Raw genomic sequence first — 17,794 nt, 5'->3', positions numbered from 1 at the left:
GAAAATAATATTTTCTTGTAATATTTTCTTGTAATATTTGCAAGGAAAATTAAGTATTTTAAGCCCTGACCCATAAATTATTTAAGTAGCTGGTGGAGAAGAGACCCTCTTTAAAGTGATATTTTAAAAAAAATTTGAGGTACTAAAAAGTTAATCTAATTTGTCAGTGTATACAGAAATGACCATTCTTTGCTGAAACTAACAAAGCCACAAAGAACTGCCTCTTAAGTGTTTAAGATACTGCATCACCATTTTGATTACCCAAGAGTTACTCATTAAATATGACACAGAGTACATAGCTGCTGGTTTGCGGGCACTCTTAAGTATCTAATTACTTAAAACAAAAGGCTACATTCTCAATTTTTTATATTTTGTTTTTATTCAAGAGTTACTCATAGGCAGCACTTTAAAATTAGGCTTTTTAAATTAAAGGCCAAAACTAAAAAAGTTTGCAAATATGACATTGCTAAAAGAATGATAGCCTTAATAATTTAAACTCTAAAATGTCCGTCCTGTGGAGTTAAGGTCTTTATACACAGAATGTGTAAGATCAATATCATTTAAAATAAACAACCGAAAAACCACAGATGGTGGGTAAATTTGTCAATGAAGATAAACATCAGTTTCAGCCTTCTAGAGTATGAAAACCGGCAATTAATTCTGTGACAGAATATAAACTGTACTTCAGAATTTTGACTTTAAAGTCTCTTTCTCCAGCAGCAAATCAGCATATCTATGTTGAAGTTCCTTTTCTCTTTCTTGTTGTCGCTGAACATCTTCTTTTAGACACTTAAAGAAACAAAAATATTAAGTAATTCTTTTAGATGTAACTATATTGAAAAAAATCTACAGTACTTTACTATCTTAAAAACCAGCCGAGTTAAATCATGATTTTTAAGAGGTAAATATTTCTCAAAGAGAAACAAACATATCAAATACTTTTGCTATAAAACCAGTATCACAGCCATTCTTTGATTTGGTCATATGAAATCCTGCTGCTACTTCAAATAAACAAACCACTACTGTCTTATCAATACCCACAAATGCACTTCAAGAAGCCCTGGCTGCCCTTTAGCTGGACAGGAGCTATTATGCACATTTGGGAGATAAATTGAATCCAAATCCGGTCAAAGGAATTTGATGATTTGGAAGGACTAGCTATGTTCCCAGCCACCTAAGTTATAAAACAGAAAGATACTGGTTTAGTTTCCCCTCACAGAGCTACATGAACGGGATATAATCAAGTTTCAAGGGGACAAATTACAAGGGCTAAGTATTCCATTTCACAGTGTATCTACGTATGAAACAGAACATGAGTAAAGGAAGGCCTTTGTATCTACAACTTGCCTAGTCTATCCATCTACACAGAGGCAATTCTACATCAGAAAGTCAAACACTTTAGGCTCTCATTTTTAACAGCCTGACAGTACCAACTTCAGAGACAGCCTACACAGGAGAAGTAAAAGAGGATAGCCCTGATAATTCTTTGCAGCACTCTTTTTAAGCAACGCTTCAATATATAATGGTTACCTCTAGCCTCCGGGGAATAGCAGAATCTTCATGTTTCTTGAGTTCTTCAAAAGTGCGTAACTCCAAGTGAGCCTGTTCAATTTGATCCCATAAGTCATTCAACTGTTTCATGAGCCCCATAGCACGAGACTGGTAACCCCCAAGCAAAATTTTCATCTTCTTTTCCATCTTTGCAGCTCTCTTGGCTTCTGTCGTCATGTGACCCCTGTTTATCTGGAGAGCAGGGGAAGATCACATCAGCATACATGAGAAAAGCAGGCTATTAAATAAAGGGCTAAAAAGGTACCATTCGTTCATGTATGTGCCTCAAAGCAAAAATACACTAGAACTCCTTATAGCTCAACTACTGTAAAAAAAATATATCAAGCTGAAAAAGGATTTATCTTGCACCTAAAGGGTTTTATAGGTGAGTCCCAAATAATCTATAATCTATTTATAATAATTTGACCCATGATTGAACCTCAAAGCGGGCTTGAATGTCACAGTAAGGGAAAAACTAATGTCCACTTTCTGAAAATGACTTCTGCTATCATTCAACGTATTTATTTTGGGACTAGCTGCAAGCCATATTCATCATCTATATCCCAAAAATGTACTTCTGGGAGTCTGTTCACACATCAAGACCCCAACTTTTACAGTTTCCATCCCAGGGCCTGCATCCTAAATCTCCTGGCTCTGGGAGCTGAGGGATCTAGTGCAAGTCTTCCTAGATCACTACATCCCTAGAACAAAGGATACTTTTAATCAAGCATGCAAGTACTTTCAGGGACTGCAACCATTGGGGGCAGTGCAGAGAAGGAGCCAAAACATGAAGCTCCACATTTCTCCCTGGAAGGGGCTCATGGCACAGTCTTCCAGCGGCTACTTGACAGCCTAGCTTTTAACGTGCATGGGGGAGTTAATGGGACAGTGGAGTGCAAAAGTAGCCTTCTGGCAGCCTAAGCAGCAGCTGGACACTTTCCAAGCCTTTCCCCCTGGTCTGCCCCAGCAGTAACTCTAGGCCTACCGATTCCTCCTAGAAGGAGTTTATCCACACATCAAATGCCTCAATTTGCACAGCATCCACCCAAAGGACTATATCCTAAATCTCCTAGATCTGGTAATGGAAGAGACTAAGCATATGCATGTCTCTCTAGATCGAAAAACAAGGAGCTGGTTTTAAACAGGTGTGCAAATACTTTCTAGAGCTACACTCTCTGGGGGCAGTGAAGAAAAGAGTCTGGAACATGCAGCTCTCATTTTCTCTCCAAAAAGGGTTTATAACTGCATACTCTTCCAGTGGCTACTTGACGGCCTGGCCTCTAACTTGCATCAGAGAGCTAATGCGGGAGATAACCAGTACCCCTCAGGCAGCCTGAGCAGGAACTTGGCATATCCTGAGCCTTTCCCCCAGCACATCCCACTGATAATTCCAGGCCTACTCATTCTTCCTAAAAGGAGTTTGTCTACAGACTGCGTGCTACACTTTTACAGCTCCACACAGACAAGGGACGGTACCCTTCACAACCTAAGCTCTGGGAAGTGACAGGGCTTTGCATTCCTGAATCTCCCTAAACCACAGAAAACAGAGGTGGACATACTACGAGCCCACTTCCAGCAGATTATCTCTCCAGGATCACAGAGTGCAGCCACAACACAAGCATAGGCATTTGCCACAGAGACGGCTTAGTGTAGAGAGAGTGGAAGAATCAAGCACTTGTCTTCGATATGATGACAGAAGGAACTAGGACACATACCCAACACCTCAACCTTCCCAGATACATTGAAGCATCTGGCTTCTACCTGACCACAGGGTATTGATGGAATATAGTACCCAGAATAGAGACAGCAGTCTGAACAAATACAAAGATTTAAAGGGTATCTTAAAATCTCTAGCTGGATGGATTGGTAAGATCCTTCTGCTACACAAGGCCAGTCTAAGAAGTCTGAGAGAGGCAGTTGTCTCATGTAACGCACAGAAACCAACACAGAGACAGTCAAGAACAATTAAGAAATAGGAAAATATATTCCCCAAAAAAAAAAAAAAAAGGAACAAAATAAATCAATAAAAACCAACCCAAGTGAACTGGAGATATATGATTTACCCAACAGGAAATTCCAAATAATGGTCACAAAGATGCTCACCGAGGTCAAGTGAGCAATGCAAGAACAAACTGAGAACTTCCACAAAGAAACAGAAAGTATTAAAAAGTACCAATGAGAAAACATAGATCTGAAAACTACTAAAACTGAACTGAAAAATTCAATATGGGGGTTCGACAGCAGACTAGTTCAAGCAGACGAAAGGATCAGTAAACTAGAAGACTGGTCACTGGAAATCATCTAACCTCAGGAGCAAAAAGAAAAAATAATGATAAAGAATGACCTAAGAGACTTACGGGACACCATCATGGAGAACAACTTACGCATTATCAGGTGCCAGAAGGAGAAAAGAACAAGTAACATAGTCAAAGAAATAATGGCAGAAAACTTCCCAAGCCTGGGGAAGGAAATGGAAAGCTAGATCCAGGAAGCCCAAAAGACACCAAATAAGATAAATTCAAAGAGACCCACCAAGACACATCACAATTAAAATGTCAAAAACTAATGGCAGAGTACTGAAAAATGCAAGAAAAAAGCATATCACCATGTATAAAGGAACCTCCACAAGACTATCAGAGAATTTCTCAGCAGAAACCTTTCAGGCCAGAAGGGAGTGGGATGATATATTTAAAAATCAAAAAGAAAAGAAAGAGAAGGAAAGGAAAGGGAAAGGGAAAGAGAAAAGGAAAGGGAAAAGGAAAGGGAAAGGGAAAAGAAGAGAGAAGAAAAAGAAAGAGAAGAAAGAGAGAGCAAGAGAAACTGCCAACCAAGAATACTATACCCAGCAATCCTGTATTTCAAAACCAAATGGATGACAAAGACTTTCTCAATCAGAAGCTGACTTTATCACCACTAGACCTGCCTTACAGGAAATGCTAAAAGGAGTTCTTCAAGCTGAAGGAAGAAAACACTTATTAGAAACATGAAAATATATTAAAGTACAAAACTTGTTTTTTGTTTATTCTGGGTATTAACCCCTTATCCAGGCCGGGGCGTGGTATGTACATTGTCATATCCAAACATTCTAATACTCTAATGGCAGTGAGTAAATCAATTATATCTCTAGTATAAAGGTTAAAAGGCAAAACTATTAACAACTAAAGTGCAACAATTTGTTAAGGGAATATTATATAAAAATTTTAAGTATAACATCAGAAACATAAAATATAGGAGAAAGGGGTGTAAAAGTGTATAGTTTGTGTATGCAATTGAAATTAAGTTGTTATCAACTTAAAATACCCTGTGTGTATAGTTTGTGTATGCAATTGAAATTAAGTTGTTATCAACTTAAAATACCCTGTTATATAAGCTCTTTTATGTAAGCCTCGAGCTAACCACAAAGCAAAAGTCTGTAACAGACAGACAAGAGATAAAAAGATAAAATCCAAAGCACACCACTACAGAAAGCCATTAAGACACACACACACACACACACACACACACACAAGGAGGAATAGAACAAAGGATCTATAAACAGAAAACAATTGGCACTGGTTAAGTCCCTCACCTATTAATAATTACTCTGTAAATGGATTACATTCCCCAATCAAAAGGCATAGAGTGGGCCAGGCATGGTGGCTCATGCCTGTAATCCCAGCACTTTGGGAGGCTGAGGCGGGCACATCATGAGGTCAAGAGATCAAGACCATTCTGGCCAACATAGTGAAACCCCGTCTGTACTAAAAGTATACAAATTATACAGGCATGGTGGCAGGCACCTGTAGTCCCAGCTACTTGGGAGGCTGAAGCAGGAGAATCGCTTGAACCCAGGAGGCAGAGGTTGCAGTGAGCCCAGATCGTGCCACTGCACTCCAGCCTGGCAACAGAGCAAGACTCCATCTCAAAAAATAAAATAAAATAAAAAATAAAGGCATAGTGGCTATTAATAAAAAGAACAAGAACTTTTTAATCAATAAAAAGAACAAGACCTCACAAAGTGCTGGGATTACAGGTGTGAGCCACCACGCCCCAGCCTGGATAAGGGGTTAATATCCAAAATATCCAAAAAACAAACAAATGAACAAAAAAGCTCAAACTACTCAATAAAAAACCAGTAACCCTATTTTTAAAATGGGGAAAGGACCTGAATAGACATTCCTCAAAAGACAACATACAAGTGGTCAACAGGTACATGAAAAAAATGCTTAATATCTCTAATCATCAGAGAAATGCAAATCAAAACCACAATAAGGTATTACCTTACACCTGTTAGACTGGTTATTTTAAAAAATGAAAAACAGTATGTGTTGGCAAGAGATGTGGAGAAAGGGGAACCCCTGTTCACTGCTGGTGGTATTGTAAATTAGTACAGCCATTACGGAAAACAGTATGGAGGTTCCTCAAAAAACTGAAAACAGAATTATCATTCAATCCAGCCATTCCACTTCTGGGTATATATATCCAAAGGAATTGAAATCAGTATGTCAAAGAGATGTCTGCACTTCCATGTTCATTACAGCATTATCCACAACAGCCAAGATACGGATTTTTAAAATATGGTGGAATACTATTCAGTCTTTAAAAAACAGGAAATCCTGTCATTTGCAACAACAGATGGACATAGAGGACATTCTGCTAACTACAATAAGCCAAGCACAGAAAGCCAAATACCATACAATGTAACTTGTATATGGAATCTAGAAACATTAATCTCATAAAAGTAGAGAGTACAATGGTGGCTACCATAGGATAGTGCAGTAAAGGGTAGACAGGGAAAGGGGAGATGTTGGTCAAAGGTACAAAGTTTCAGTTAGACAGGAAGAATAGGTTCTGGTGATCTATTACACAGCATGGTAATCACAGAATCATGTTTATTTCAAAATAGCTAAAATAAGGGAATTTTTAGGCTGGGCATGGTGGCTCACGCCTGTAATCCCAACATTTTGGGAGGCTGAGGTGGATAGATCACTTGAGGTTAGGAGTTCACAACCAGCCCTGCCAACATGGTGAAACCCCATCTCTACTAAAAATACAAAAATGAGCCAGGCAAGGTAGCACATGCCTGTAGTCCTAGCTACTCCGGAGGCTGAGGTGGGAGAATCGCTTGAACCCAGGAGGCAGAGGTTGCAGTGAACCTAGATCGCACCACTGCACTCCAGCCTGGACAACAGAGCAAGCCTTCATTTAAAAAAAAAAAAAAAAAAGGATTTTAAATATTCTCTCCACAAAGAAATGGTATGTATTTGAGGGGAGTAATATGTTAATTAGCTGATTTCATCACTTCATATATGTGTATGGAAAAATCACATCTTACTCGATAAATATATGCAATTATTATTTGTCAATTAAAATAGAACTTTAAAAAATACGCCCAGGTGCAGTGGCTCACGCCTGTAATCCCAGCACTTTGGGAGGCCACGGCGGGCGGATCACCTGAGGTCCGGAGTTCGAGAACAGCCTGGCCAACATGGCAAAACCCCAACTCCACTAAAAATACAAAATTTAGCCAGGCATGGTGGCGCACACCTGTAGTAGTCCCAGCTACTCGGGAGGCTGAGACAGAAGAATCACTTAAACCCAGGAGGCAGGGGTTGCAATGAGCCAAGATCAGGCCACTGCACTCCAGCCTGAGCAATAGAGCAAGATTCCATCTCAAAAAAAAAAAAAAAAAGTCAAAGTCAAATAAGCCCATGGGAGGTGGAGGCAGGGGAGTAACACTGCATGTATGTGCCTTACAAACACGAGACGGATCTAAAATTAATTTAAATGAAGAAGCTCCTTTAAAACCATTCATTTCTTCAGATTTTTATAAAAGTTAAGCTTTTATTCCTCTGCAATTTACTTGAACAATAAATTCATGAAAACTGTTAATGTCCTTTATAAATGAACCTCTGATAAATCAAACCATGTTCCATGGCAATGATTATATGTCTTCTAAGGGAGCCAGGATATACTGGTTGAGGGCAGGCAGCACAGTACAGTGGGGTAAGAGTGAGTCACTTTTACAACCCAGCACTGCTGCCCAGCTGTTTTGAGCTGATGCAAGTTATTTAACCTATGTGTCTCCATTTCTCCATCAGTAAAATGGCAGTCATTGCTACAAGTTATGAAGCTCAAATAAGATCACAGACATAAAAAGCCTCAGTTGCCCAGTGCCTGGCACAGAATAAGCAGTCAACAAATGTCAAGTCTGATTACGATTATTATTTTTCAGATACTAACAGTTCAAACATTTTGCTCTTTTCCCTAATAACTAAGGAGTAAAAGGATGAGGCTTTAAAAACTTCATTAAAATTCCAACTTCAATATAAGTCTACATGGACCCTTTCCTGGAAACACAGCAAGGAAAAACAGTTGGTCTTTCTTTTAAGTGAGGAGTTTGCCCCTTGTGGACCACAAGACCAAATAACACACACTGGACCTCTGTCCTACAGTGTAAAAATAAGTGTTAGAACATGGACTCGCGGTGCTTCCCAACTCTATGGGAAGATTTTGTAACCCTGAAGTTCAAATACGGTGAAGGAAGTATCTAAGTATTTGATCCAGCAATTGCACACCTAGTATTTCCCAAGAGAAATGAAAACATGTCCACACGAAAACCTGTACACGAATGTTCATAGCAACATTATTCATAATAGGTAAAAGTTCAAGCAACCCAAATATCCATCAACTGACAAATGGATAAACAAACTGTGGTATTATCCACACAATGAAATGGTACTCAGCCAGAAAAAGAAATATTAATATATGCTACCACATGGATGAACTCTGAAAACATTATGTTAAATGAAAGAAGCCCATCACAAAAGACCACATACTATATGATTCCACTTATGTGAAATATCCAAAATAGGCAAATCTATAGATACAAAAAGTAGATTAATGGTTGCCTAGCGGTGGGCAGGCTGGGGGGAATGGGGAGTAACTGCTGATACAGAATCTCTTTCTGAGGTGATGAAAATGTTCTAATAATAGTTGCACAACTACGTGAATTTACTAAAAGCCACTGAACTATACACTTTAAATGGTCTTAACTTTATGGTATGTAATTTATATCTCAGTAAGGATATTATAAACATAAGGTATACAGGGAATAGAAACACTACCTCCACAGGAGAAAAAAAAAAATCCTCATCTTCAATTCTTCTGTACACTAAACGCAAAAATGTTTTTCCCCAGAAATCAAAAGCAGTACTTTCTGAGTATAAGTTCTAGAAAGGTGGTAGTGGGATGGAGTTAGAGTTAAAAAAAAAAAAAAAAGACAAAACTTCTGCCACATAAATTTTACGATACCATTAAGGAGAGAAGATGATAATTTGTACTCACTCTCTTCCACTTCAAATATTTCTGGAGTATGTCTTTTTAAGCCAGTGGTTTTCAACCACAGCTAAACTTACCAGTGCCCTAACTCGAGAGACTCTGATTTACATGGCCTCAGATCTTTGTGTCCTTAAAAGCTCCCATATGATTCTAACAGGCAATTAGGATGTCAAACTCTGTTTCAGCCAGAGTCATTACAGAAGCTAGGTATCAGTTGTTTTCTCAACTATACCTACCAAAAAGTCCTCATTTCCAATAAGATATGAGCAACTAAATCCATCAAGTTATACTCAAGTTCCTTATTCTATAATTTAACATGTTCAGCCAGGCAACAGTGGTTCATGCCTATAATCCTAGCACTTTGGGAGGCCAAGGCAGGTGGATTGCTTTGAGCCCAGGAGTTCGAGACTGACCTGGACAACACAGTGAAACACTGTCTTTCAAAAAATACAAAAATTAGCCAGACATAGTGTCGCATGCCTGTGGTTCCAGCTACTTGGGAGACTGAGGCAGGAATCACCCAAGCCTGGGAAGTTGGAGGCAGCAGTGAGCCATGATCGCATCACTACACTCCAGCCTGGTCAACAGAGCAAGACCCTATCTCCAAAAAAGAAAAACAATTCAACATGTTCTAAGAATACCCATTATTACATACTCCAATCATATCTGGATTCAAACACACATTCCAAAACCGTAAGAGCAAATAATTTCAAATTAATACATACAATGCTTTTTAAAAATTAGTCATACGAATTAATATTTTCATTCATTAAGATAACTCAATTAGCTATACACTGTGCTCCATGAATACTCCATTTCCAGTTTGGTGTAACAGCATAACATCCATACTCAGAAACTGCTTAATTAGTCATCAAGGTACATTTAGTATTATCAGTACCCTGTATCTTGGAACTACCTCACTTCATCCAGTGGAGTCACTTATTATTCTCAAACCATCAGAGATTTTAAAACTTCAAAGTTGTTAGCTTTCATTTAATGCCAACAATTTTATTTCATTTAGCTCAAGCTTTGTAAGTCTTCTGGCTCAAATATTGTGCTAAAGTTCCAAGCAAAAATGAACATAAGTTGTACAAAAATTAAGCACAGAAAAAAATTAATTTAGCCAAATAACTATACAGTCATTAAACATATAAAGAAGAAATGGGCCAGGCACGGTGGCTCAAGCCTGTAATCCCAGCACTTTGGGAGGCCGAGGCGGGCGGACCACAAGGTCAGGAGATCGAGACCATCCTGGCTAACACGGTGAAACCCCGTCTCTACTAAAAACTACAAAAAACTAGCCGGGCAAGGTAGCGGCGCCTGTGGTCCCAGCTACCCGGGAGGTTGAGGCAGGAGAATGGCGTGAACCCGGGAGGCGGAGCTTGCAGTGAGCTGAGATCCGGCCACAGCACTCCAGCCCAGGTGACAGAGTGAGACTCCGTCTCAAAAAAAAAAAAAAAGAAAGAAATGGAATACAGCTTTTAATATTCAAATTGAACTTAGTTACCTTACGCCTGTCATTTGATTATTAAAACATGAAGGAAGATATCTGCATGCTTTGTAAAATGCTCAACCTATGACTGCTCAATATGCTTTAAGAGGAAAAATCCTAACCTACAGTTTCTGGTCTTTTTTGAGCCAATAAACCTCAAGCATGAAATGTACATGCATACAGGGACAGGACTAGCTTAAATCAGCCCAGCTCCTCCCAACACCCATCCACACACAGAAACAACACTGAGGTGCAAGACAGTACAAAACTTTATTTCCTAAAATTCAAAGAAAAAGGAAAAGTCAGACTCAGATTTAACCAGATTCAGATTTCTAAATTAGTTTTTTAAAACAAGCACTAGCAATTGCCCTGATGGACACCTTGCTTTAGAAGCCACCACACTGTGCTTTAAATACGTACTGGCACAAAATTTCTAATAGTCTTAAATAAAATGAAGTTCACTATCACCAATAGGAATTTAAAGTAGACCGACACTCGATACAATTAAAGCTGACTTGATCAAATATGAAAGGGTAAACTTCAATTCAAAGAAAGAAGTTAAGAATATATCCACATACAAATCGGTAGGAAGACCAAGCTGACAAATTTTACGCATCATAATTCTATTTCATAATACAGTATCTAAAATTTGCTTCAAATTTGCTTCAAAATAATAGTGGAAGGGGGGATAACAGGGGAAACAAGAATGGCTATGATTGATGACTGTCATAGCCGGGTGAGAATACATGAAGATTCACTACACCAGTATACTTTGGGGTACATTTGAAAATTCTTGTAATAAAAGAATTTTTTTTTTTTTCGAGACGGAGTCTTGCTCTGTCGGCAGGCTGGAGTGCAGTGGTGGGATCTTGGCTCACTGCAAGCTCCACCTCCCGGCTTCATGCCATTCTCCTGCCTCAGCCCCCCAAGTAGCTGGGACTACAGGCACCCGCCACCACACCTAGCTAATTTTTTTTTATATTTTTAGTAGAGATGGGGTTACATTGTGTTAGCCATGATAGTCTTGATCTCCTGACCTTGTGATCCGCCCACCTTGGCCTCCCAAAGTGCTGGGATTACAGGCGTGAGCCACCACGCCCGGCCAAAAGACATTATAAAAGTCAAATTCAATACTGTATCTACTCTAAAGGCTACTTTCTCAAGACCATACACCATAAACCATGAAACATCAATGTAATGAAATATAACGAGACATTAAAATTTACAAGTATGTCAACTATTTCAACACACCAAAATGTATACATGAAATGTTAGATTAAAATCCACAATGATGTAAAAATCTATTTATACTAACCAAAATCTGAGTTTTAAGCCTCATTCAGTACAACAATCTCTCTCCTAAAATCAGCCCATGTCTCAAATTTCAGACTTTCCTCAAAATTTACAGAATATAAAAACTTAGCCACCTGATTGTTTAAAGTGAGGTTAGTTCCTAATACCTCATAGTATCAAACCAAGTATAATCCAATTTAGGTAACTCTAAGGGTGATATAGATTTGAAGAGACATGGGAGAATTCCCATTTACTAAAACCTGCTATTCGTTAATCACACAGTATCTCATTTAATCTTATATTATCTCAAACTCACACTTCCATCAAACAAAAACAATTACTCAGCCGGGCACGGTTGGCTCACACCTGTAATCCCAGCACTCTGGGAGGCCAAGGTGGGTGGATCACTTGAGGTCAGGAATTCAAGACCAGACTGACCAACATATTGAAACCCGTCTCAACTAAAATACCAAAATTAGCCAAGCGTGGTGGCAGGCGCCTGTAATCTCAGCTACTCAGGAGACTGAGGCAAAAGAATTGCTTGACCCCTAGAGGCAGAGGTTGCAGTGAGCCACGATCGTGCCATTGCACTCCAGCCTGGGCAACAGGAGCAAAACTCCATCAAAAAAAAAAAAAAAAAACTATTACCCAATTTTACAGATAAGGAAATATAAGACCCAGCGAGGTTAAGTAGGGCACAACTGCTGGCATCATCACCGAGTGGCTCTGTGGCTTGCCCTAGGCCACAGCCACCAGGGGATGATGCCACGCAGTTGGGCCCCACTTAAGAAAGTCCAATACATTTGCCACACCACTGGTAATAAACCGAATGTCCTCCTTGGCTCAGACCCTGAAATGCAAACATGCCTGAAAAAATTTAAGCTGTGGAACTGAATGGCTTAAATGTCATCAGACAGCTCCCTGAAAAATAAATTATTCTAGACACATGTAAACAAGAAATAAGACCTTAATTAGCGATTCTGCCCATCATTCTTTCCCTGATTTAGACTCTCACCTATATGTACCCACTTATAAGAATTCTGACACCTGAGAAAAGTTTTTCCTTTCCTCAGTTTGTATTTTAAAATTCTAAATTCTTTTATTAACAAGCTATAAAACTATAAGAAAACAAACATCTTTCAAAAAAATGTATAGAAAAAAGGTTGCATTTATCACTTTTTTAGAAGTAGCGTGGAATATAACTAGTGTTTAATCACATTTACAACTATTAAATGAAAAATGTAGAATATGATGATCCCAGTTTAGTTTTAAACACCTTCATCTAAACATTAAAAAAAAAAGATATATGGAAGTATGTGGGGGAGTGTGTGCATATATACACCACAATGTTTAAGGTGATATGTCTGGATAGTAGGTTCCTTTTCTTCTTTATGTTTTCTATTTCTTTTAAAACTTCTACAAAGCACAGGTATTATTTATAGAAAGACGCCTAGAAATGTTATTTTTTTAAATGCATAGAAGAGAAACTGTCTAAAAAAGACTGGCCAGAGACCAATGGAAAACTGATGGTCCCCAGGAGATGAATCAGTAGAACCATAAGTGTTTCCTCGGGTCATTACAAAAGAGAGCTGTATGGGACTTATAAAAGTGTAATTGTTACTTTCAAGCTCACTAAGTTTGTTAAGGTTACTAAGCTTAAGTAATTCCAAAATAAACACATTATCCTTGGGTCTCCAATACTGTCTTCAGTAAAAGTCCGTTATAGTCAGCTTCAGAAACATTAAGAGCACCCCTCACTGAAACTCTTGCTTGGGGGCCCAGAATATAACCTTATACCACTGGAAAAACAGGTTTAAGGATACCCAAAATAAATATACAGTCAATGGGAGTGCCACTTCCCAGTCCATCATTCAGCAATATGATCCCATATAATAGTCAAGATGTGGTTCAATCACCAAAACGTTCGCAAACAACAGGAGTCCATGAGTGATTCTCCTTTAATCTCTATACTACTTACCAGCATTTTTATCAGTGAACCTACTCTACTCTGATGAGATGCAGGTACAAGAAAGTAATTATTGTTTGCATCTATGAGTTAGCAACCACCAGATTGCATCCCTGAAAAGCATGCTAACCAGGAAGGCAAAACCTTACTAAAAACCTTTCCAAGGACAGTAATACACGAACAAAGCAATACAAGGGCACTTTACATCCGCATACATTAGGAAGTGAAACACGTCAACTGCATAAAACAAATTCAATTCATGTTGAGGCATAATAGAAGCAACCTGGTTATATCAAGATCTCTGGTCCAGCTCATAAAGTTCTTACCAGAAACAACTACGAAATCTGTCAGTGCCTTTAAGCGTCATGGCAGAGAACAGAATTTGGGAAAGAGAGAGCATTCCAAAGTACTGTGAACTCCTCTCCTGTACCACAGGTCACTTCCCCCACCCCTACACAAGGCAACATAAGCATAAACCTGCTGATATCTGACAACATACAGCCCTCTACCCAGAACTGTCTACTAACTAAATCCTTGCCCTAAGTTTTCCCTCTTTAAAGTATTAAGGAAATTTTTTCCTGTGTAAAAATATCTGACTTTATAATGAAAATCACTGAGAAAATGAGATCTACTGTGCAGCCAATTTTGCAGAAATATAACCTTCAGACAAGTCAGGGGTCCCCATAAGAGCTACAAATACACTGAAAAGGATTTTAAGTGTGTTATCTGTGTTTTTTAAGTTACTTTACTTCTAAGAAGTCAATGTTATATAATATTTCTTGACTACAGTTGACTGTGCCAGTAAATTACAGGGAGAAGTAGTCTTACTTCTGGACCTACTTTCTATCTCTAAGGAAAGCCTTTCCATTTTTATAGCTAACATGACAAAATCCACTTTTCAGCCAAACTTCCTCAACACAGCAGTTTAGATACTATTTCGAATACTATTAAATTTAATGGCAGGCCTAAATTCAGACTTCTCATTTCACTTTTGCACCTACTGGAAATTATTTCACTCAAAATAATTATGTCTTCAGATGATTTCCTATTTCCACTCAAAGTAGAAACTAATTAGAACACTTCAAATTCTATTTGCACTTCCCAAATACAGCAATGACTCATTTATCTGGCATCATCAGAAAATGAGGTTCTCCACATTAAGCATTTTCCAGGTAACTGAAGCCTACAAACACAGAGAACTTGTCTGCCTCATTCCTTGCTGTTATCCCCAGGACCTAGAACAGTGTCCAGTACATGGTAGATAGGCAGTAATAATTACTGAACGTGTGAATAAATAAAAGTACTAAAGCTCTTTTATTTTTAACCATTTGTGAAAATGTTTTCTACACTGAATTACAGCCATCCCTCCCTTTAAAAAAAAAAATGACACTGAAAAGAAATAAAAAAGTTTTTCTTATTAATTTGGGATACCACTATAAATAGCAATCACTTTACTCCCGTACAATGTATCTTAGTGCCTTTAAAGCTATTAAAATACACTGGGCTTTTTGCCACCATGTAAAAATGGCCTCAGCATGGTATGCTCTCATAACTTTTCCTTTCCTTATATTAACTGTCATTGCAGTGTTTGCTCTTGCTGTCTTATTTTACACACAAAAGTCTGGCAAGGTTCTAAACTTAATTCTGCCTCCGAAGCAGAATAAAATACATGGACTTGGTTACAATTCAGAAGTTTTTTCCACTTATTTCTGACCTGTAACTACATTCTGATTCTATTTATTTAACAAACTCCTTGCTCACACACATCCTCTACCACATTCTACATAAAATCTGAGATGGTTCTATCAGTTTTAAATGAGTATCTTAAGGATTTTCATTTAAGTGCTAAAGTTTCAAATATTAATCCTGAGTAATGAATGGCTCAAAGACTACCTCCAATGTAAACCTCAGAGCATTTTTTTTTTTTTAATCCATTCAGGAGACACCAGCCACGACAAAGCTGGATTTCATCTTGCTTGATAGGCTGTGATAGGGCCATAATTTAGATTCACGGTTCCAAAGTTCATGACAGCAAAAATCGAACACACTGGCAGCCATGGCATACAGTGCTTACAGAGGAGGGCTTATCTCCTGAACCTAAGAGTGGAAAGGATAATTTAAGTATAGCATTTAGTTTATATAATATAACTGGAGTTCCTTCCCCACAACAAACTTTGAATAATGTTTATAATTTAGCAATCAACTGAAATGAAAGAATTACCACAACTGAAATAAAATATTTATGTCTTTCAAACCAGTAGAACTGTATCTTCAAAAACTAAAACAAGCTAAAAGAAACCTAGTTCTGAATTAGGGATGGATACAAATAAAATGGGGGTTTGTTTATTCGGGTCTTTGAGCTGCTTTTCTTTTTTTAAAAGATTTCATGAACTTTCATTTGAAATAAGCATAGTTTACTAAATTAAAGGACCTGATTAAGTATTCTTTAAAAGTAACTAGCTGGGTAAACAATAAAGTAAGTTATCCAAAAGTCAAGAAAAGAAAAATGACTTCAGACTGCTTTATGAATATTCTCCAAAATCACCAATCCTTCAACAAAAATAGTTCAACGGAAGATTTCAGTTCCTGGTACTGAACTGAACAAAGAGAACCACATGTTTTTAATGGTTGCTCATAAACGACCCAAATAAATCTCCAAAAGAACAGGAGTAGTTCTTTCTGTATTTTTCCCTTTAAAATTCATAAGACCAATTCAACACAGAAATAAAAATTACTGTACTTTATGGCACCACTCACTCTGTGACACATTTATTTGCTGTCATGAAAGTTAGTGCCTCAACAAAGTAAATGAGATTTAGGGAGAAAAAAATTTTCTACCATTTTAAAAAGCACAAAATGTCCTTGCCATTTGTGGCAAAGACTTTACCCCCCTCAGATGAGAAGATTTTCATACTAAATAAGAAACCTAAGTATTTATATATAAATGATACAAAGAAGCTTTCCAAATAGCTTTTCAATCAGTGATGATGCTGACCTTAGATCACAATTACACTGCTAACTACCATTTATAAGAAACGAAGTCTACACAACCAAAAACTATAACTTACAATTTAACCACTGATGTTCTATCTTCCCTGGCTTTAACACTGAACCGTAACACAGAGCAACAGCACACCCTGCTGGAAGTTGGTAATATGAATAATTAGCAGCACTGAACTGCTAAGATTTTAACCAAGATGAGAATTACTTCAGAACCAGTCATTTCTCACTAACTGAGAAAAAAAGAGGTTCACAGGCATTAACCATCAGCTGCCTATATATATGTGATCTTAAAGGTTAAACTAAAACTCAGAGTAACTCCAATTAAAAGATACTGCTTTTTCCTGCTCATTTCCCCAGCCCCATACAGCCCCAAACACCCCAAGTGATTTTACTACTTCTGGTTTTAACCCTAAATAAAAATATTTTTAAATGTGCTTTTTATAAAGAGAAACTGATAATCACATAGAAAAGGAAACCAAGCCCATTTTCTATATATGACTGCCTGAAGTACCCCTTCTCTCCCATCCCACCTTGGCCTTAGAAATGCCCCTAAAGATTACCATTAAGAATGTACAAGGCATGGCCGGGCACGGTGGCTCACGCCTGTAATCCCAGCACTTTGGGAGGTTGAGGCGGGTGAATCACGAGGTCAAGAGATCAAGACCATCCTGGCCAACACAGTGAAACCCCGTCTCTACTAAAAATACAAAAACTAACTGGGCGTGGTGGCGCGTGCCTGTAGTCCCAGCTACTAGGGAGGCTGTGGCAGGAGAATCGCTTGAACCTGGAAAGTAGGGGTTGGAGTGAGCCGAGATTGCACCACTGCACTGCAGCCTGGCAACAGACTGAGACTCGGTCTCCAAAAAAAAAAAAAAAAACACAAGACAGCCTGGTGGCCTGTGAACCACAATTACATGCCATTGGCAAAATGCCTACACAGATTCTGGAATTCAAAATATGAAGACTAAATTAAGAAGCCACATGTCCTGTTGAAAACATACACATCTAGTATATTTTCAACATTTTCACAGACATGGAAAATCATGGAAGCCACTGTCTAGAGAATCAAGCCCTGCCCTCCCTAACTCAAACTCACAGTAATCCAAGTATGAACAGAATTGTATTTAAGTTTTGTAAATGTGCTCTCTTTGCTATAAAAATAAAACTCC

The 17,794-nt window shown here is 38.2% G+C and overlaps 1 protein-coding gene across 1 annotated transcript in view; it reads right to left on the bottom strand.

The window, feature by feature from the left end:
* Nucleotides 1-356: 356 nt before the first annotated feature.
* CDC5L (cell division cycle 5 like) overlaps nt 357-17,794 on the bottom strand; it is a 59,250-nt gene continuing 41,812 nt past the window's right edge. The window contains exons 15-16 of the mRNA XM_010369781.2: nt 1,531-1,743; nt 357-789 (exon numbers count right to left, since the gene is read on the bottom strand). Of these exons, the coding sequence (XP_010368083.1) occupies nt 685-789; nt 1,531-1,743 (318 nt within the window). The 3' untranslated portion in view covers nt 357-684. The remainder of the gene's footprint in view (nt 790-1,530; nt 1,744-17,794) is intronic.

The sequence above is a fragment of the Rhinopithecus roxellana genome, chromosome 4 (genome assembly GCF_007565055.1).
Source record: "Rhinopithecus roxellana isolate Shanxi Qingling chromosome 4, ASM756505v1, whole genome shotgun sequence".
NCBI classification, from domain to species: Eukaryota; Metazoa; Chordata; class Mammalia; order Primates; family Cercopithecidae; genus Rhinopithecus; species Rhinopithecus roxellana.
Note: the sequence above shows the minus strand (reverse complement) of the source record. Positions and strands in the feature narration are given on the sequence as shown.